Below are 21202 nucleotides of genomic sequence, written 5' to 3'. Positions count from 1 at the left end.
GTAGAGGAGACATCTGATTTGGACTTTACCAGAACTGAGATTTACACACCACACATTCAAACAATCACACATACATTCACACACCCCCACACACATTCACACACGTAGATGTACAGACACGGGGCCTAGCAATCACACACATGCAGCCATTCATTCACTAACCCGGGTTCATATAGTTGCACACGCCACACATTCTCACACGCAGCTGTCGATCGTGCAGCCTGTGTCTCACATCCAGAAATGTGGAAGCTCCCGTGAAGAGAACCCATTCCAGGACTAGAATAAAACCCTCTCCTTCAGCACAACCCCGATCAGAACATAGATCATAGCTTGCAACAAAACCCAGGTCAGATTTTGGACCAGGCTTGGTGGAGGAATCCAGAACGTTCGGTCAAAGAACCCGACCCAGGTTTTTGGTTAAAACTCGTAGAGAAATCAGTGTCCAGTGGAACAAATCCTGACCAGCGCGATGTTGCTGTTCCTGCTGCTGCTACTTGCGGGGACCGGCAAGTATCCCCCTCACACCTCATCACAATACCACACAGCATCGTCACATCACCCAATGTCATCTTTTCACACTTCATCACACGTCTCACAAAACACCTCGTCACGCTACACCTTAGACGTCACATCACACATCATAACAGATCTTACACCACACCTCGTCACATCACACATGGTCACAACAACTCGTTATCTCTCGTCATATACTTACACTTTAGCACATGAACTCGTTAAAGCACATTGTATCACCCATGTACACCTTGTCATAGCATCACGTGACAATCTCATCGTAAACTCGTGATATCATCACTATTCATCCCAACATCACACTTTCTGACATCATCAAACCTCGTAACATCACATATTGTTACATTAATCACTGCAGTAACATAGCTATGTGTATGCAACACATTCACACACGTGAATTTATTTAGTTCATTATTCATCCAAGGTCAATGAAATACTGCTTTGGATGCATTTTGTGGGAGTTCTACAGTGGTAGTCCATGGATATAGTGATCCTCGCCATGGGAATGTGGAGTTTCCACCACTGACTGAGGACCACCCAAAGGAGATGAATGCTGCCTCACTGCGAGTTTAATCAGAGCAGATCGTCCACCTGTATTCGTCAAATAATTAATATTTATGTAAAAATACTGTACTGAGGAGACATCATGAGAGAATGAGCCCCTTGATAGACATTACAAGCCCAGGATTGCAGTGTGTGTGTACAGCAGCTTGATCTCCGCTTGTTTGTGCCGTGTATTTGTAGGGGTGGGAGCGACAATTCCCACAAAACAAGGATTAAGTGCCAAAGTGGGTAAAGCAGAAGTAACCACAAACGTTCCAGAAATTCCAGGAATCCTGCAAAACCCTGAAAACCCGGACCCAGAGGAGGGAGTGAGAAGTCTGGAAACACCCGCGGGAACTGTGGGAACTATTGGAAAATCAGAGGTGACGGCAAGCCTCAGGGGAAAAGATAGAGCCGTGGAAATTGAGTTGAAAGCTTCTGAAAAACCTCAAAAACTGGACGGAGCCACGAGGTTTCAAGAAAAAGTTGGAAAAGTTGCAACTGGAAAGGAGCCTCAGGAAAAAGAAGGAAAAGCAGGATTGAAATCTGAGATGGCATCCAAAATTGTGAAACCGGTAACAGTGGTGGTGGTGAAAAAGCTGCAGAAACCTGGAGTGGGTATCTTGAAAAAACCCACGGGAGAGGGAGACAAAGCCCAGAAAGGCAGTAAGTTGGAAAACATTGGAAATCCAGGGAGCACTGGGGATTTGGGAAAGCAAGAACCCTTGAAATCAGCTGAAATTCTCGATGCAAAGCCAGGAATTGTTGAGGAATCGGGAGTGATTGGAAAAGCAAATGTGGTAGGGGCAGGTGGGTCAGGTAAACTCAGAACAGTAACATCAGGAATTATTGGGAAAGTTAGAATTCCGCAAGCAAAGACGATTGCACAAGGTAATGGAACAATTCCCAACAAGAAGGGCATTCCGGAAATTTACGCAAAAGTGGGGCTGCTTCCCGAAGTTAAAGCCAATCGGTCAGGAAATCCAGTGGGATCTGCACTCTCGGGGAAACCTGAGGGTAAACCTGATGAGTCCGAAAAAGCTGGTGTCTCTGGAAAGGATGCTCATGCAGCGACTGTGGGGAAAAATGGGACATGGTTTCGAAGAATTGTGGCAAAGAACGGGACGAAGCTGCAAGGCAGTGTGCGAATAAACGGGACGAAGCCGGCGCAAGTCATCGTGGGGACCGCCACGCAACGGCCTGTGAGTGTAAGTGGATGTCAGATTGTGCAGGTCTATGCTCCATCTTTGGGGACTTTCCTCGATAAACTTAGCCTAAAATGAGTGCCTGGTGCGTAGGGACAGGTTTCATCGTGTGGTGTGTACTAAGTAGGAACCAGTGGTGTAGCGGTTTACTCGTGGTTCACTACAACACCAAGGTCGATTCTTGGCTATGCACCGCAAAAGGTCGACTTGATCTGAAAAACAATTGCAGTGTCACGTAGTGCTAAACCATCTCTCCTTGCGCCTTACCATCGTTAATAGGCACTCGCTAAGAACACTTTGCTTTGGATCTAGTATTGCTTGTTATCTGTAGGAATGTTCATCAACTGCACGTCATTTTAGACACACCCATAAATGCCCCCCCCACCACCCATAGATTATATCTTTGTGGGGAGTTCAGAGCATCAATGAATGGGTGAAAATTAGCGTCGACATAAAATGTAGACTATCTCGCATCTGCTCCACTCTGAGGTGAAGCAGGTTTTGTTGGCTCAGGAGCTTAGTGATAGTGAAATGGTTCTGCAGATAGGTCCGTCAGGGGACTCCTCAACATACGCAGAGTGCCAGGCTGTGGATGCTCAGTTAGTGCAGACATGAGCTATTGCAGTCTGAAACTGATAACATGTGAGTCTGACCTACGAGATCTAGTGTAAATATATATTCGTCACTCATTTTGTTTGCACATTCCCACCATGCAATGCCACTGCCATCACTCCCGACGTTCTTGGGCTGCGGTCGTCCTTGTAACAGAGCTGTTTGGTTCGATGGACCTTACCAGCAGAAATAAAGCCCGAGACTGAGTTCGGTCTATCAGCATTGACACCGTCACCTGGGCCCGTGTTGGCCCGTCGTCCACTGACTTTTCATTCCACGTGATGCCCGAGTGACTCGAGCCGGGTACGAGGTGTGCTCGCGGTTGTTCACGAAAGCCCGTGACGGTTAAGTGGATGAGAACCCGCGGTGGGTCGCGGTCGTTTCCGAAAGCCGACGACGATTGCGGTTTGACGAGAGAGCTTCGTGGGCTGTGGCGGGCGCGTTTTTTTTTCTTCCGTGCGTGGCCCCCAACGCTGCCCGCAGGCGGTGTTGGCACGCCGCGTCGGCGCGGTCCTCGCGCCGGTGCGCGCCGTGGAGGAGCTGCCCGCCGGGACGCGCAACCTCGTGCTGCGCTGTCGTGCCGAGTACGTCGCCTGGAGATACCCGGCGCATCTCCACGATCTCCCCGACGCACTCAGGTGCTTCCTCTCAACCCGCCCACCACCCAACTCCACACCTGGCCCCTACTCCTCTCCTCCATCGTGGCACATTCCTCAACAAAAAGGACCTCTCGCTCCACTACCACTCATACTTGGGGGTCTGTTTCGTGATCCCCCGTGAGACGCTGTCACCGCACTCCGTCATTAACGGCTGGCCGGTTCTGTCCCATGCGCTGTCAGAAGCCATCATCTCATCAAAAGCTCTCACGGTGTCTCTCTCGGCTCTCAATGTCTCACATGCGTTGATTGTGGATGTGTCTACCTTTTTCTTGTACGGTACTTTCCACTCCTATCGTGGGTTTTTTTTATCGTTCGTTGTTGTAACGATCTGACCCGCCACTCCTGGACATGTGATGAAGAGCTTTATGGCTTATCGGATTCCTCCAATATATATAAATATTGAGATTTTTAATATGAATACTTGTCCGGGATACGTGTTCGTATATGTATGTGCGAGTTTGTGTGTCTTTCTATTGTTGTGGGTGCATGCCAATGTGTGAACGAGTCTTGGGAGCAGTGATGCAATGGTTGGCGCACTGCGCTACAAAGCAGACAACTTGAGTTCAATGTCCACGGCTAACATCGGTGGCAAATATTGGAACAGGTCCTTGGATTTTCCTAGGTCAATTAATCATTAAATGAGAATAGCTGCTGCTGCTGGACGTATTACCACTTCCAAGACAAAGGTGACCGGACGTGGTTCAGAGCGCACCCCTCCCGCAAGTGACTTCTTGTTTGTAATGCGTTTACTTATTTTGTCTACTCCCTCCTTGGATTGGTTAAAACTAACTTGGCATTAAATTATGACACGTTTGTATGTTGTTTTTCCCTTCTTGCCATATGAAAGACAAAAAAAGCAGTGTGTTCGTGTGGCTATGACAGCATATCACCCTCGTAGTCAAGTAGGTTTAAGCCATTGCTCGCTGTACGGAGGGCGAATTACTTGGTTCACTAATTAAGGCCATCGTACATTTACACTGTGAGTCTGGAGCATTGACACTTGAAGCCTTTTGGTTGACCCCACACACTGTGACTGAACACAATGAACTTTCACCCCAGAGTGCTTCGGGACCGAAATTCGAGGCCAGTGGCTGTCGATGTTTCGTAAGCGGATGTGCGGGTCGAAGGTCAGGGTTTTTTCTTTTAAACCTTCTGAGCCATAACTCGAATTTACATCAATATCCAGTAAACATGGAACGTTGGGATATTCATCCAACGGTTTTACTGGGTTTGTGTGTATTAAACGTGCGTGTGTGTGTGGTGTAGCTGGCGCAGTAGGGGGCACAGGTGGTGCATCGGCCAGTCATCTCAGTCAGTCGACCCATGGCACCTGGGTCTGCCCCGTGACCTCCTGCCAGCGGGCGTTCGACACTTCACGTGGCCTCAATGTGCACATAGCCTGGCACAAGTGTCGTGGTGACAACACCGCCGCTTAGTGTTGTTGTTGGCGTAGGATTGTGGGGAGCGGTCGTGTAAGCGCTGCGCTACGAACCCAACGACCCAAGTTCGATCACCGCTCACGGCTACCAACACCGGTGATGATTATCTGAACCGGTCATGGGTTTCCCCAAGGTGGACTCAGCCTCAAATGACTACCTGGTGTGGTGCGTAAACATCGCCACCGGGGAGACAAAGGCGGCCGGGCGTGGTTACTGGCCACCCACCCCCTCGTGTGCCGTGCCGGCCTCCACAGGTGCTCGCAAACATCCCTTGCCCCATACTCTTTGGTTTTTTCGGTAAAGTCACGTCGGTAAAACAATCAATAAAATAAAATAAATGAAAACAACTAAATTAAATCACGACGTTTCGGAGGCAGCACAAGCTTCCTTCCTCAGGTGTACAGTTATTTTGCTGTGCTCTTTTTTACACCTGATGAAGGAAGCTTGTGTTGCCTCCGAAACGTCGTGATTTAATTGAGTTGTTTTCATTTATTTCATTGATCGTTTTACCTACGTGACTTTACCGAAAAAAACAAAGAGCATGAATCCTTGCAGTCACGAAAGCTTCAAATCTAGAATCACTTTCCCCAACAGTCTGTTACAGGCGACACGTGGTGGGCCCTTTGTCCTGTGTCTCTGTAGGATTTCGTCTGGTCCCGGCTACAGCGAGCTCACCCTGCACAACAGCACCTCCGCAGACACAGGCGCCTTTAGCTGTCGTGGCAATAGCAGCAGCATCAACGGCACGCGCATCGCCACGGCCACCACCTACATCTACTTCACAGGTACGACGAACACGTGGCGACAGAGCGACTTTTAGCATATATTGTTTTTTTCATACAACGTTATATTGTGGATCTAGATTTGAAGTTTTCGTGACTGCGGGGATCCATACTCTTTGGTTCTTTCGGTAACGTCACGTAGGTAGAAAATAAAATAAATGAAATCACAACGTTTCGGTCATCAGGTGGGACAACCACAGCAATTATTGATCTAGTTAGAATCGTTATTTAGAACTCTGCCATCCCGCGTGACAAACCAGACCCTGCACTGCGGGCCGTCATTCCACAACTCTGGCAATTGGCAAGCGTCGACATCTCGTCCCCTATTTCTCCGACAAGGCTAAAGGAAACCAGGAATGGCTCTCTGGTTGCCAATAAAACTTCCTCCTTCAACGCCTCTCCTCAGCATTCCATCGGCAGTCGTCACCCAAGGTCAATTGACCTAATCAAATAATTTTTCCGTTTCTCAATATGGTTGTGGTTGTGACAATGATGATGATAATGTTTGGGGCAGTGGTTGTGATGATGATGCTCATAGTAATACTCGGGTGCGGTGTGTAAAAACATCGCTACTGGGGAGACAAAGGCGGTCGGGCGTGGTTACTGGCCACCTACCCTGTCGTGTATCATACCGGCATTCACATGTGCTCGCTAACAGCACTTGCCCCTACAGTCTCTTAAAGCTACGCGGGGGATCTTTGTCGTTGGCAGAAGAGAGCGGTCGTGTGGCAGTTCGGGGCCGTCCATAAATGACGTCACGCACCTAGGGGAGGGGGGGGTCAGACATTTGTGACGATGTGAGACGAGGGGGGGGGGGTTTGAGAAATAGGACGTCAAATCAAAATGCACAACTTTAAATAAATATAGACAACACGTTCTACTTACTTAAATAGACTTTTTAATAAATGTTTTCTCCTACAACATCAGAGTGCAGCGGCACATTAAATACGCACTACAATGACAATAGTTTAAAGCGATTTGAAGCATGTTTTATTTTGTGGGGGGGGGGGGGCAGAGCTTTGTGACGTCATATTTGAGGGGGGGGGTCTGACTTTTTGTGACACCGTGTGACGAAGGGGGGGGGGGGGGGGGGAAGGTCAAAAATCGCGTGACGTCATTTATGGACGGCCCCTAACAGCACTCCCCCCCCACCCAAACAGTCTGTAAAGGCTCTACGGGGGTAATCTTTGTCGATGCCGATCGTGACGATGACGGCCGTTGTTGTCGATGTCTCCAGACCCCTCCACGCTGCTCGTGAGTCGCGGGGAGCCGTTCGGGCTGGTGGTGGCGCGGGGTCCCCGCCCTGCCGTGGTGCCGTGCCGCGCCACCAACCCCCGCGCGCACGTGCAGCTCCAGAGCGCGAGCCACGCGGGGAGCGCGCCTCCCAGTACGCGACTCACACTCACACACTCATACATTCACATTCTCACACACTCATACACACACTCACACACAACAACAACCGCCATTCACCACTAAGTGGCAGTGACGTCACCATGACGCTTGTGCCAGGCCATGTGCACCTTGAGGCCACGTGAAGTGTCGAACGCCCGCTGGCAGGAGGTCACGGGGCAAACCCAGGTGCCACGGGTCGACTGACTGAGATGATCGAGATGACTGGCTGATGCACCACCTGTGCCCCCTACTGTGCCAACCTGCTGTCCTTTAGCCACCCAGCGCTCCGCTCGTTGTTGGGAGCGTCGCTCCTCCGCCCTCCGTTGTTGTTGGAGGTCGACTGCCTCCAACTGCCCAGTAGCGTCCTTCACGAGCCTCCTCCAGATGCCGATCTTGACACCGCTGGTACCAGTCATCGGCAAGTCCACTCAGCTCCACGTCCTCCTGTACCACATAACTCCATCTCTTCTCCAGCCCGTGCCATACCCGTTTAGCCCCCTCGATCCGGCCGAACAAAAGCTGTTTAGGCATGCGGTGGCTGGGCATGCGGGCTACATGACCCAGCCAATGCAGCCTTGCCTGCCGGAGAAGCTCACCGATGGGACTTTGCCCAGATCTTTCAAGGATTTGTGAGCTCCTCACACAATCTAGCCTGGTTAAGCCCAGGATGGATCGTAGGTGGGCCAGCCTAAATGTTTCCAACCGGCGAAGATGCTCCATTAAGGGGGTCCACGTTTCGCAAGCGTAGAGAAGGGAGGGAATGACTGTGGCCGAGAAGACCTGAAGCTTCGCGCAGAGCGACAGACCAGGTAGCTTCCACACAGCGTTACGCAACCGATGAAAAGATATTGCTGCTCGACTGATTTGGAGTGAGACCTCTGCTGTTAAACCGGAGCCGGTCATAAGGACACTGCCCAGATATTGAAAACTCTCCACTCTCTCCACAACTGCCCCATCACCAATTGGGAGTTGTGGGGATGGACTGTTCGATGGTACAAAATACCCTGGCAGATGCTTAGTTTTGGTGGGGCTGATGGTAAAGCCCCACCTCTTAGTTGCAAGTTCCAGGTTTAGCAGCAGCCCCTCCAACTCCTCCTCTGAGTGAGCAGCGATTACCAGATCATCGGCATACATAACATGGTTGAGCAATAAGGAGCCATCCCTTGACCGCACCCAGGCATCGATCAGCCTCCCATTATATCTGTACCAGATGGAAATTCCTCTGGTACAGCTATTGAAGGCCTCACAAACTACGTGATCAAAATGATGTTAATGAATGTGTGAGCCAGAAGACATCCTTGTCGCACCCCAAGGTGTACAGCGAATCGGTCCGACTCCCAGCCACGTAGATTTACCCGGGCCCGCTCACCATCATGAAGGTCCTTCATGATCGTGAGCAGAGGGTCAGGGACTTTGAAAGTATGAAGAACAACCCAGAGCCCAGGCCTACTGATGGTATCATTGGCCTTGACCAGGTCAATAAAACAGAGATGTAGGTCTTGTAGGAATTCCCTACACTTCTGCTGTAGCAGACGGACAGAAAATATGGCATCCGTGCAGGAACGCCCTTTCCTGAAACCACATTGAGGCTCCGCAAGCCTCTCCTCAGCGTGCCTAGCAAGGCGATGTTGAATAATCCTTGCCACACATGACCCCTGCGCTCCTCATCTCTGCTGCCCCTTAGACGTGACATACGATCCCCGCGTGGGGTTCCTGCTGGAGATCCCTCCACCCGAGGCTGCGGGGCTGCTACGCTGCGTCGCGACGCTGGGCGGTGTGCGCCAATCGTCCGTCCCATACCTGCTCGTCTACGTGGATTGTGAGCTCCCGTGTCCCCTTCCCGCACATATTACACGAGCGCTTACTGCACTCGGCATCATTATCAGAAGAATACATTCAGAATTCTCAGAGCAGCGTCTCCCCGTTACAGAACAGTCTGTGGAAGATGATATAACTGAACAGCTTCCAAGGGCCTTTCAAGTGACATGCTTTATCCACCCACGAGGGGACGATGCCCTTTTCAACATGTCCTGCAAAAGAGTGAGATGTTGGTCGCAACCCAGTAAACGTTGAACGTTGGAACCAATGTTGGGCCAACGTTGCATTTTGACTGGAATGTCAGTCAAACCAATGTTATGAATAGCTGGACTTTAGCCAGTTAATGTGATGTGTTTTGTACAATCATTGGTGATCGGGCTGAGATCTGCACCTCGCTAGATATGAGAATACAGTGATTACACTGTATTCTCAATCCAGGACCTCAGTGAGGCCGTCTCAGTTTTTTTATGCCTGACCCACCCGGCCAAATTGTGCTCCCTGTCTCTCCCCCGACATCATTCTCCCATTCCTTTCCATCCATGTTTCTCCCCTCATCTCCCACCATGTCTCTTTGCCTGTGTCTCTCCCTGTCCTCTCTCCTCGTGCTCCTTTCCCCTCTATCTGAAATGGATAAATGTACCTAAGAGAGCCTCACTGAGTCTCAAGACTCCTCTTCAAACAAAATCTTGAATTGGGAAGCTTAGCCCATTTCATTAATGTATGGCATGTGGGAGTAAACAGAACCAAGAAGAAAGCCACACATAATAGGGGATAACGCTCCATGTGTGTTGACTTGTGGCGACACACACACACATCTGTGTATTGCTGCGTGGGCCAGCCCCTTCTGAGGCCCCGGTGGCTGCACTGGTTGCATCGACATCGGCCGCCAGTCTCCAAGATGATGTTACCCTGGTCTGCGAAGTCAAGGGACAGGCTGGGGTCACGGCTGATGTCTCCTGGAAATTCCCTGGGCAACAGGTAACCATGGAAATGAAGCCTTCACCATCCACACACCGAACAGCTCCATGTTCCTAGGCTGTCTTCAAAAACTAGAAGGCCCTTCTATAACTAAACCATGTGGTGCACGTTGTCAATGTTTACTGTGTCTCCCTGAGGTTGACATCGCCTAAACTAAATACCAGATGTGGCGTGGTCGACATCACGACTGAAGAGACTGTTAGCAATACAGTATATGGTTTTGACCACAGCAGATGTGCACGTAAGACTTTCTCAAGGCGTAAACAGTATTTGGTACAATTTATCCTTTTAATTATTGGGAGTTTGCATGTATGGGTGGGCACATGAGTGTGGGCATTTGTGTACTTGTGGATATGTTGGGCATGGTGCACGTCTGGCCGTCCGTGGGATGACGCTCATGTGTGTGGTGCCAGGCGGGGCGTCCAACTGTGCGCCTCGATTACTACGAGGACTTCCCTTCGGTGCGGGAGACACGCAGCGTCCTCCTCATCCCCGCATTCCTCGCACATGACGCAGGTGCACACCTACACAAAGCAGCACCAACCTAACATGTAACTAATTTACTACGGAGCAAAGTTTCATTGAGACTTAAGACTTTTTCAAGAAGGGCTCCTGCAATGGAATGTTTGGCCAATTAATTTTAAAGAAGCTTTTCTTGCGGTAGGAAGCAGGAGTACCCGGTGAAAGCCAACCATTCGTATTTTGGGGCAATACTCAAAGATCCATACAAACTGGCTCAAACACTTGCTTGCTGTACTGGACATCTCCTGGTCACCTCCCTGCTGTGATAATTTGAGTTCACTCACTTCACTCTATTTCTTTTATTTGATCTCCCTTTAGCTACCTTTTGTCTGCATTTAATTTCACTGCATCTCACATTAATATCTCAATCTTACGTGTATATAGTACTGAAGACAAACGTAGCACTATGTCGACCCTGTCGGCTTCACTAATGTCACTTTCCTCAACAGTCTGTAAGGCTATAATAGGTGGCTCGTTTTGTTTATCTGTCACAGGGGAGTACCAGTGCAGCGCACACAATGCCAAGGGAGTCTCCATAGCAACTGCAAACATCATCCTGTTGCCTGGCAACCCCATCAAGGCGGGGTTACGTGACCAGCAGCAGCCAATCAACAGCAGCCTGGAGGAAGTGAAGCGCCTGTACGACCAGGTCAAGAAATCTGAGTCACATGATCGCAAGCAGCCAATAATAAACCCAGAGTTGACTGGACAAGAAAATCCGATTGGGGCGACTGTAAAGCCACATGATGATAAGCAGCCCAGAAAATCAGCTCCAACACCAGTCCGGAATAAACTATTTGGAAATTTTCTGAACCGAAAACAGCCTTTTGGAAAACCAGTCTTGAGCGGGCAGAATAAAACGATTGGAAGATTTCAGAAACCACCCGTGCTAAAGCAGCCAATCAAATCGGTTGGATTGGCAACACAAAAATTGGCAATTGCGAGCTTGCGATCACGCGGCCAAAAGCAACCGGTCAAACATGGGGTGTTGCGACAGAGCGAGGAGATCAAGGACATCAAGTCAAGTGATCAAGAGGAAATTGGACTAGTTGAAACAGGTAGTAGTGAGCAAGCGCTGTAATTTAGGATTAAGTTATATCGATTTATAAGGGATCATTTGTGCAGTGATATTTCTACCCCATGACAACTTTAATACAGGTAGGAACAACAGGTTCCACACTGCCCACCAGGGATTATTTGTCTGTCTGTCGTGCATATTTGTCTGTCGTGCACGAATGCGCTGTCCAACCAAGTTCCTACCTGCCCACTCCGAAGGAACGTGTTACTAGTTTCACATAGTAATCAGTGCAGTTTACCCCTGCTACCACACGTGGCAGCTATGAACCAACTTTAATAACCACCAATAAAGCATCCTGTTGGTATATACTTTAAAGTCTTAATGAAATGCTTATACATGGCCTCCTTTAGATAAAAAAACATATATATTGTCAGATTCCCGATACTGTCATGTGGTCTAAATGTTTCACCTTAGCAGCGGTGCTTTGTTATACTCATCGCTTGTTAGTTTGTAATAAAGTGGGAGATTACTGTATGCACATTTATGGATCACGTACATTGTAAGTTTGTCAGTAGGGATGGGGAAGGAGCAGGAGGTGCTAAGAATTACTGGGTACAGATAGGATTGCCTTCAGCTCGGGCCATCGGTAAGTACAACAACATGCCGACTGTCGGGTGAATGAAACCTCGTGTTGAACTGGAAGCAGAATCGCAGAAACATTTAATTGACCTTGTAAAAACAAGTGTATTTACTCATTGGTATTTACAGCCCATGGGGCTATACCAGTGGTCTTATTAACCTTTGTTTCATCTTCTTGGTTCTTTCGGTAAAGTCAAGAAGATGAATCCCTGCAGTCACGAAAGCTTTAAATCGAAACCTTTGTTTCTTGCAAGGATGACTAATTAATAAGCGATGCCTGCTGTTGATAAGTCAAGACGGGGATACAAAATTGTAATTGCATTGCAATGAATCACAATCTAATTCAGTTGCAATCAAGTACAGCTGTACTAAAGTTTAGTTTCTGCAATAATTTATATTGTGGTAAATAATAAAACCATAACTGAGTAGGCAACATCATTGGTTGTAAGGTAATAAAATATATTTCTGCCGATTGCCTGTTTCAATTACAAGTCGTTTTTAAAAGTATGTAAAACAAAATATCTGGTTAAAATAGTAAAAGAAGCATTCTGCATTGTGATGTCATTTTTGGGGGGATGCCACGACGCCAGGAAGTAAAACTTTAAAAATACTGTATGCTTTGTAAAAAAAAAATCCTTGTAAGAAGAAAACTTTAAAATGCCTTAGAAGTCATGTTTTAACTACAAGTATGAAAAAAGCTCCATATTTTCACAAAAATCTAAAACTCTCACACGCACACATCCAATACACGTATATCGAGCATCGACCGGAAATATTTCACAATAAAAGGTCCCCTGATGAGCTCAAGAGACACTGTAGGGGCCAAGGGCTATTAGAGAGTGCTTATGAAGTTCTGTACACAACACACGGGGGTTGTGTGGCTACTGATTAGAGTGCAGGGTACACCAGTGCTGGTGTTCACATGTGCCAGGTGTTTGTGTAGTGCTCGAACCGACACGACAGCTTCTTGTCTTTCCTCGTTACTTTATTCCGCGTATATTGTTCCACATCTCTCCCTTCAACACCGCTCAATGTTCCTCGCTCGCTCGCCGCGCTCCACCGGCCTCGCTCGCTCCACCCTCTACTCCTCCGTCGACTCTCCTCTCCGCTCTCTCCAGTTCGGCTGCTCTTTATCAGCTCCGCCGTTCTACTCCGTCGTAACTGCACCAGTTCTCCTTCCATGCTCCAGCCGCTTCCTACTCTCCGTCGTCTCTCTGTTGCTCTACGCTACTCCACTGCTACCCTACACTTCTCCACTGCTACCCTACGCTATACTCACTCTGCTGCGCCGTCTCTTCATCTGTCTCTCCTCCCAGGCACGAACTCTCGTCTCACTCCACCACCCCTGACTTTATCCCCGAACCAATTAACCCCTAATTAATCAGGCCATCCCCCGCGACGCCACTCGCCCCCACTGCCACGTGGCGTTGTTTTTCCAGACACGCCGGCGCCAATCTCCAACAACCCCTCTCGTCCAATCAACGCCCTGCATCCTTAATTACCCCCTGCCACCTGCTGCCACCCTTAACCATCACGCCACCTTAATTTGGACAACGATCAGCAAATCAGCACCCTGTGTCCTCATTTGCCCTCACTGTCCGCCTGCGTGCGCGCATACCGACCCAGCGCGTGACGCGTATCTCAAGCACTACATTTGCTTTAGGATGAGCTGACCTATGAGACACAGTTCGGGTTTACACACAATTTTCCATTGATGATGTGAACCATGGCTTGGAATTAAACTCCTGGTCTCCAAAATCGCAAAGCAGTAACGTGTGCCAACACTGCCATGATTTGGGGTTGCAATTAAACATAATTTGTCTTTATACTCTTTGGTTCGGTAAAGTCACGCTCTCTCATAGTTTTGTGCTCTGCTAGCCTCAAAAGCTACATTAGCACATTTGCATTTATATTCTTTTTTTTATTCTCGCATTCATATTGAGCATAACTCACCGATGGATCTACACACTATTACAAGCTTAGTATACTCGAGCATAATCACCACACAGACACAGGATATGAGGTAATGTCATGCCATATATTTGAGCAGCTCCGATTGTGGATGTCCTGTGCTAGTGCTAAAACCTTAAGGGTAGTTATTATAAAAACGTAAGTAACACTCGTGGTAAGCATAGCAAGACTCGAGCCACGCGGAGATTAACGGTTTATCACAAGTGGTGCAGACAGTGGTGTCCTTTGAAGGTCATTACATCTAACTACACTGGGTTCTCAAGCAGCTTGTGTCACGGTATATGTGGCACGAATAATATATTGGGAAAGTGTTCTCTTCCTTTTATAAACCATATAAACAGTATTGCACATATACTAAAAGTGTGTGCACATATTTTAAAACACACGTATCGTTATTTTCCCAGCAGAATCAAGAAACAAAATTTTTAGCTTGAAGCATGTGTAAAAACTGCACAATTACTGTTGTGAAAATATAAGGCACATCGAGAATCAAACTATGACAGACATTTTACAAACTGCCAAAAATGTGATGCACATTTTGCAAAGACAGAACAAGACAGAACAAGACTAAATTAATCAGTCACCCAGCAGCATATATGGCTAAAGGTGTGAAAAAGTAAAACATTTTTATCATACATTGCTTTAGTCGGGCCACGACATACAAATAAATTATCGTATTTCTCTCCTTAGCTATCGATTATCACCACGCTGCATTACCATGAACTGCTCCATCGTCAATTCCTTCAACTCGTCTGAATCGATTCCACTCCCGGCAATAGAACGGCCCTATACAATACTTGACTTTATTGTGAATTTATAGCAGATGTCATTTATGGGTAAAATCCATTCCGAGTGTTGGGTTATGCACATTATCTGCAAACGTGAATTTTCGATTTTGGATCGATTTATTGCATTTTTCAATCAAAGAAAAGTTGAAATATGTTTTAATATTAATTGCCATATTACTAAAGACTATAAAATGTATACTGACAGTATTATTGTATAATTTTGTATGTAACATAAGCAGCACTGTTTAGGTTCTGCAGTGGAAAAACCTTAGGCTCAGGAGGCCCAAGAGTTCCTTGCCAGCCATGCCAGATAAGCCTAGCATGACCCTGGCATAGTTCTGCTATACAGTGGAAAAGTGGTATAAGATTCCAAGCACTCGTTTTGAGGGCAAGACAGATGACAACCCCCAATGCCAATTCTACCCAACTGCCATCGCCAATCTATCCTCACAGGCATGATGGAAGGGTTGTGATGAAGGGAAGTAACCTCAAGCAGACGCGGAGGCCTGTAGGTACTGCACCACAACCGCAAGTGCCTGGCAGGCACGCAACGCCCCTGACAGTTGCTCCCTAAGAAGAGCAACTTCACTATCTGTCCCCATGCCTAAATCTAGCTTAGAGATTTGAGTATTGACCCGAGCAAGTCTGGATCCACGTGAGTCTGCCACTGGATGTTTATAAAGGCTTGAATTTGGTCTAGCAACTTTACAACTATTTGGATTTGGTCTAGCAATGCTGGTCATGTTAGAATTTGATCTGACAGGTTTAGCAATGTCTGAATTTGGCCTCAAATGTTTTGAGCCATTTGACTCGGCAGGTCCAGTAAGTTTGGAAATGCTTGAATCTGGTTTACCAAATTTATAACCATTCAAGTCATACCTGGTGAACCTAGAAATACTTGTCTCAGGCCGAGATGATTTGGAAATGCTTGAGTTTGTTCCTTCAAGTTTAGAAGTGTTTGCATTTGGTCTGGCAAGTGCAACCCGAGGCATGTTTGACTTAGTTGGCTTGGAAACAATTGAAGATGATTGACTGAGTTTAGAAACATTTAAAACAGGCTTTGTGAGTTTAGAAATGCTTAAGTTGGTCTTATCAAGTTTCAAAACATTTGAATATAGCCCAGAAAGTCTAACTAAAGGTGTTTTTAGTCCTGTCAACCTTGCAGAAGAATAGTTGGGTTTGGTCTTTTCTGAAACATTCAGATTTGGCCTTGCCAGCTTAGTGGGGTTGGTGCTTGAAGGCTTAGCTAGCCGAGAAACCTTGACCGACAACCGGGCAGGCTCTGGGGTAGCGCTAACCCCTCCATGCCCCCTCCGCCCAGTGACCCCTGGTGTCTCCTGTGTAGCCATGCCTTCTCCCTTGGACTCCATGAGCCGCGTACTTGGGGTTCTGAGCCCAACAGGGTGAAGTTTTGGCCGTGGATGCCCAGGCCCTGCGGCCCTAAGAGAAGCAAGTTTTCTGGGCCCCACAGCATCACGCCCGGCCTGAGCAGAGTTGCTGGCCTCAACCCGCTCAGGCTTTGGCATCTGGGATGACTCGGTTCTCTCCTGACGCATCTTAATGCTCACCGGCTTGGTTATACACAGACTTGGCTGCGTTTGACTCGACCCAATCTCACTAGGTTTCCCAGAATCCTTTCCAGAGGTTGTGACCACGATCGATTGGGACAAAGCAGCCTTGGACAAGAGCAAGCTCGACTCATCCACTCCACCCACCTCTGCTTTGCCTGGCAGCTGAGGCCCACGCAAACTGGACTTGGCGAGCTTGGACAGACATGGCTTTGCGAGTTTTGTGGTAGCCAATGGAGGCCTCGCTAAGTGTGAACTACTTGAGCTGGGTTTTGGTACAGCAAAACTAGAGCCGCCAGGTCCTAGCAACTTCGAGGCATACGAGGGTGGCTTTGCCAAATGCCTCACCATTCCGTTGGTTCCAATAGATCTAGTGTTGTTTAAATTGGTAGCAGTTGCTGTGGTGGTATTGTTGAGGTTGGTGCTAGTTGGTCTGGTGCTGTTTAGATTATAACTATTTGGCCTGGTGCTGTTTAGGTTAGTTCCAGTAGATTTGGTGCTGTTCAGATTTGTTACAGTAGATTTGGTGCTGTTCAGATTTGTTACAGTAGATTTGGTGCAGTTCAGGTTGGTTCCAATAGATTTGGTCCTGTTGAGGTTGGTTCCAGGTCTGGTGCTGTTGAGGTTGGTTGCCGGAATGGCCACAGACGACCCACGAGATTTGGAAGATGTCACTGCTGGTGCCCGGAAGCCAAAGCGACTACGAGGCCCAGGGAGAGGAGTGGCTGTGGTGACTGTCATGTTGAACATCAGTGGTGTCGACGTGCACAGCTCTAGGCCCGAGAAAAACCTGGAACTCTTTGCTGGTGTTACATCGGGGGTCAGCTCTGCTGCTCGTTCAGATGGCAGTGCCAGATCCAGCTTGGACCACGTATCACCATCACACATTAGCTCCTTGAGGGCGCCGTTCTCTCTACTGGGTGGCAATAGCTCAGAGTCATCCCTGTCAGGACAGCTAAAGTTGTTGTTATCATTATGATCTTGTACATTGCAGGCAAGACCGTCGTTTTGGCCACTGCTGTGAATGCAGGATCCGTCTTCCTCACATGGGGCTTGATGGGTTTCACAGAGGCTGTTCTCCACTGCAGGAATGTGAGGATTGTAATCACCATCATCACTACCATTATCCTTACAACTATTGTCACAGGTGCTACCAATATTATTGCTTTCAATGATATTGGTATCATTCCCATTTGCTTTTGGATGATCCCTGTCATCCAACACAAGGAGCAACTTGCTTGCCAATTCCTCATACTCGTGTTCCTCCTTATCATCATCCTTCTCACCATGTCTTAAATGTTGTGTGGTGCTTGCGTCAGTCTCGAAAGGCATCTTTGGTAACTCTGTGCAGTTTTTCAGGCTCTCCTTAGTGGTCGTACAGTCATCCATTAGGATTAATTTATCACTGTAATTGTTAACATTGTCGCTTTTACTTCCACTGTGACTTTCACTGTCACTGAGGAGAACAGTTGCATGTGCATTTATTTCACTGGTGATATTGCTGCCCTCAGACCATTCTCCCAGTCGATTATTGTTTTCCATCAAACCATTACCCCTGGAGTCACTATCACAGGCATCATCATCAGTGTCATCACTTGCTGTGCGCAGAGGATTTGGTTGGAGAGCATCCTTATTTCCTGCGACGTTTGCACATTTGTCAATAAAATCATCACCATTGTCCGCACCTTCACTGTTTTCACTTCCCTGGTTGTCGATTCCATTGTCAATCCCACCCTCATCAGCTATCGATTCCACCATTCCTAAACCATCAATTGATCTAAACTCTTTGAGTTTATCAGGGCATTTCCCCACCTGATCCCTCTTTTTACTTTCATCACCATCCAAAATTTCAGACACATGCCTGGAATCCCCATTACTCCCCCTCAGCAGCATCATTTCCTGGAATGCAAAGTCTGCATCACATCCAGCGAGCCTTCTCTCCGCCCCACGCCACGGCGATGCATTCACGTTAGGGGTTCCTGTTAAACTACTCGTACTGGTCAAGTTGTCACTGCACAGCTTTTCCGCCCAAATGCCTGAATACGTGCCGAGGCCTGGCATTGGTGATTCTACGGAGAGTTCCAACAAACCACTTGGGAATTCTGTGTCAAGCAAAAATGAGGGATCCTTGAAACCGTTTAGAATGTTTACAGCTTGGCGGGGATGGCTGTGGTTCATGATCTTGACTGAGTTACACAATGGGGTTGCGCCATTTGCTCGTGCCATTGAGCCGTCATCGTTGTGACGAGTACCGTTCATCTCCTCGATAATGAACGTCCCATTTAAAGTGGGCCCACAACACCTTCCCTTTTCACACATTGCACCTCCGCTTGCCACATCTTTTGACATGTCGAACTTGCGGTCAAGGTCGTTGTCAGGGTCATGGTCACCTGGAGCTGTGTCTTTACTCCACCAGGAGTTCTCTTCCTGTTTTCTCGGTCCTGACGCTGCCTGTGGTGGAAACGCAAGTAGACGGTTCACTGGTGCTCAGGTCAGCCACCCTGATGTTTTAAATCTCATAAGCTTATTCATATGAATTCCTGGCCAGTTGCTTGGGCTGTTGTCTAACTGCCATTCTTCATCATCCACTGCTGGATTATTTTACAATACATCATGTGCAACAGTATAAAGTATCTATTTATATTGATAACGATTTATACAATATAGCCTAGGCATACCAATGTTGATGTTGCAAAGCCCACGTCAACATTGCAGCAGATGTGTGTTTTGATACAAGGGTAGTTCATTTCGATTTTAGCATTTATGATAAACTAAACTAACCAAACTTTTATATTTTAGCAGGTAAGGCACACTGAACTATATATCTCTAAACGCATGTTTCTAAATGTGGAGGGGAAAACCGGAGGACCCAGAGAAAAGTCCACGTGAACACAGGGAGAACATGCAAACTCCAAATATACAGGCGTCAGGGTCAGGACCGAACCCATGACCTCCTGTATTCCGGGAGAGGTAGTTAACATATCGCCACCGTGGCAACTCATCGAATGACAATAGCATACAAAAAAAGCACTACGAAAATATATCAACAGTTTCCCGCACATATCAAAATATGGAAGCCTGCAAAAGTCGATTTTCAGAATAAATAAGCAAAAGAAAGTAAATTTTGAATAATTTTGCTACGCATTTAAAGATATCCGTCTGAAGGACAAAATTGGAAAACTGACGATGTTGATCTGTAATGTTTGTGACAAAAATCTGACGATTGTAATACTGATGACAACGACGAGAATGCAGCCTTTCCGTAGAATAAACTCTTCATCTGGCGGCTCAACAACGATGTGCATGAACACCTCGGTTACCCACCATCGTTGACTTAGCACCCTGAGCAGCCGGCCTGACACTGGCGTCCTCTTGAACCTGAACACAATGCATGCGGAATAGAGAATTCAGTACAAGCTAGCCCACATGTTGACTGCACTCCACACAAACGAGTACAACAGCATAACATTACCGCCACTTAGAGCAATATCGTACGTTGTGGGCAAACGACTGTACTGTAGTTACAACACGTTGCTGTGATTCTAGATTTGAAGCTTTCGTGACTGCAAGGATTCATACTCTGAGGTTTTTTCGGTAAAGTCACGTAGATAAAAATAGAAATAATGATTCATATTAAATAAAAAATAATAGAAATACTTATTTCTATTATTATTTCTATTACTTTTATTACAAGTATTTATATAATTATATTATTTCTATATTTTTTGTTATAATTTATTATTTTATTATAATAGAAATAAAAAAGAAATATTTGTTTCTATTATTTTTATTATTTATTTTTATTTTTACCTACGTGACTTTACCGAAAAAACACCTAAGAGTACGTTGCTGTGACTGAAATTAGTAATTTATTATACAATAAACATCAGAATTTCGTAAAGATATGCATCGTGTTCCTCTTGATCAAGGCAGTCATTGACGAACGCGTAAAATTCTGCAGTGATTCGTAAGAGACCGACTATTTATATCTTAGACTTAAAGCTGTTGTCCTGATGACGACCGCTCGTGTTGCGATCGAAACGCCGTAGCTTTTTTGTCCTTTTCTTTTAAACTATCTACGTGACTTTACCATAAAGACCCGAAGAAGACAAGATAATGTGTAAAAAGGACTCGAGTGGTGGCCAAAAAAACGTTGCAGCGATTCGCCGAGACATTTAAAAATAACTTACGAAAAATATTGAGCTGCGGTCACGAGTAAACGTCTCTAATGACTCGTGCACGACTGTAGCGATGAGTTGTAGTCAGTAATCACCGTGTGTTTGTGTGTCTTAGCGGTTAAACTCACGATGTTGGCGATGTTGGCGAGGCCGGAGGAGGCTCCGGCGCGCGTCCTCTTCGCGGAAAATTCAAACAAAAAAATTCGCAACGGAAATCGGTGACGTCACGGCACAGGGGCAGCCAATAGAATCGTCCGGCGTGAGAGCCGCCGCTGATTGGCTGCCACGCGATGGGGGGGGGGGGGCGGAGTGTGAATAACTTAATCGATTAGCAATATTCCGATGCTTTATGTAACTTCACAAGTTAAACGGTTAAAAATCGACGAATTCCTCCACTCACGTGGAGGTGGGTGGGACCTTTTTGTTTTTGCGAGAATCAAAGTAGGTGAAATAATAAGTATAACCCGTAAAAACCAAGTTTTTCACTATAAATCCTTTATATGCGTGGCAGCGAACTTAATATAAAGGATTTAAAAATATATTCGCCTGTGGAAGA

The 21202-nt window shown here is 47.0% G+C and overlaps 2 protein-coding genes across 3 annotated transcripts; one reads left to right on the top strand and one right to left on the bottom strand.

The window, feature by feature from the left end:
• The first annotated feature begins 215 nt into the window (after positions 1-215).
• PDGFRL (platelet derived growth factor receptor like) lies at positions 216-12828 on the top strand. Of its 2 annotated transcripts, none has more exons than XM_061560399.1 (9): positions 216-506; positions 1276-2276; positions 3375-3529; positions 5632-5774; positions 7009-7158; positions 8851-8985; positions 9823-9962; positions 10376-10478; positions 10979-12828. In XM_061560399.1, exons 1-9 carry the CDS (start codon positions 470-472, stop codon positions 11563-11565), a joined length of 2451 nt encoding a protein of 816 aa, XP_061416383.1. In that variant the 5' UTR covers positions 216-469; the 3' UTR covers positions 11566-12828. The 2 variants fall into 2 exon arrangements, with proteins under 2 accessions (XP_061416383.1, XP_061416382.1); XM_061560398.1 differs by having other exon boundaries at positions 1276-2282; positions 10979-12827.
• Positions 12829-13122: 294 nt separating this feature from the next.
• LOC133347786 (uncharacterized) lies at positions 13123-20847 on the bottom strand. Its single transcript, XM_061560397.1, has 3 exons — positions 20775-20847; positions 19793-19846; positions 13123-18919 (listed from the first exon to the last, which is right to left on the bottom strand). The coding sequence occupies exons 2-3, from the start codon at positions 19793-19795 to the stop codon at positions 15389-15391; spliced, it is 3534 nt and encodes a 1177-aa protein (XP_061416381.1). The 5' UTR covers positions 19796-19846; positions 20775-20847; the 3' UTR covers positions 13123-15388.
• Positions 20848-21202: the final 355 nt, after the last annotated feature.

This window comes from Lethenteron reissneri, chromosome 26 (assembly GCF_015708825.2).
Source record: "Lethenteron reissneri isolate LAM-NWPU_2019-01 chromosome 26, ASM1570882v1, whole genome shotgun sequence".
NCBI classification, from domain to species: Eukaryota; Metazoa; Chordata; class Hyperoartia; order Petromyzontiformes; family Petromyzontidae; genus Lethenteron; species Lethenteron reissneri.
This window is presented reverse-complemented; position numbering and strand designations above follow the sequence as displayed.

Coding starts and splice junctions, on each gene's coding strand:
- PDGFRL (XM_061560398.1), top strand. CDS start 470: ATGTTGCTGTTCCTGCTGCTGCTACTTGCGGGGACCG. Junction 507..1,275: donor GCTGCTACTTGCGGGGACCG/GCAAGTATCCCC, acceptor GTGTATTTGTAG/GGGTGGGAGCGACAATTCCC. Junction 7,159..8,850: donor CGCGGGGAGCGCGCCTCCCA/GTACGCGACTCA, acceptor GCTGCCCCTTAG/ACGTGACATACGATCCCCGC.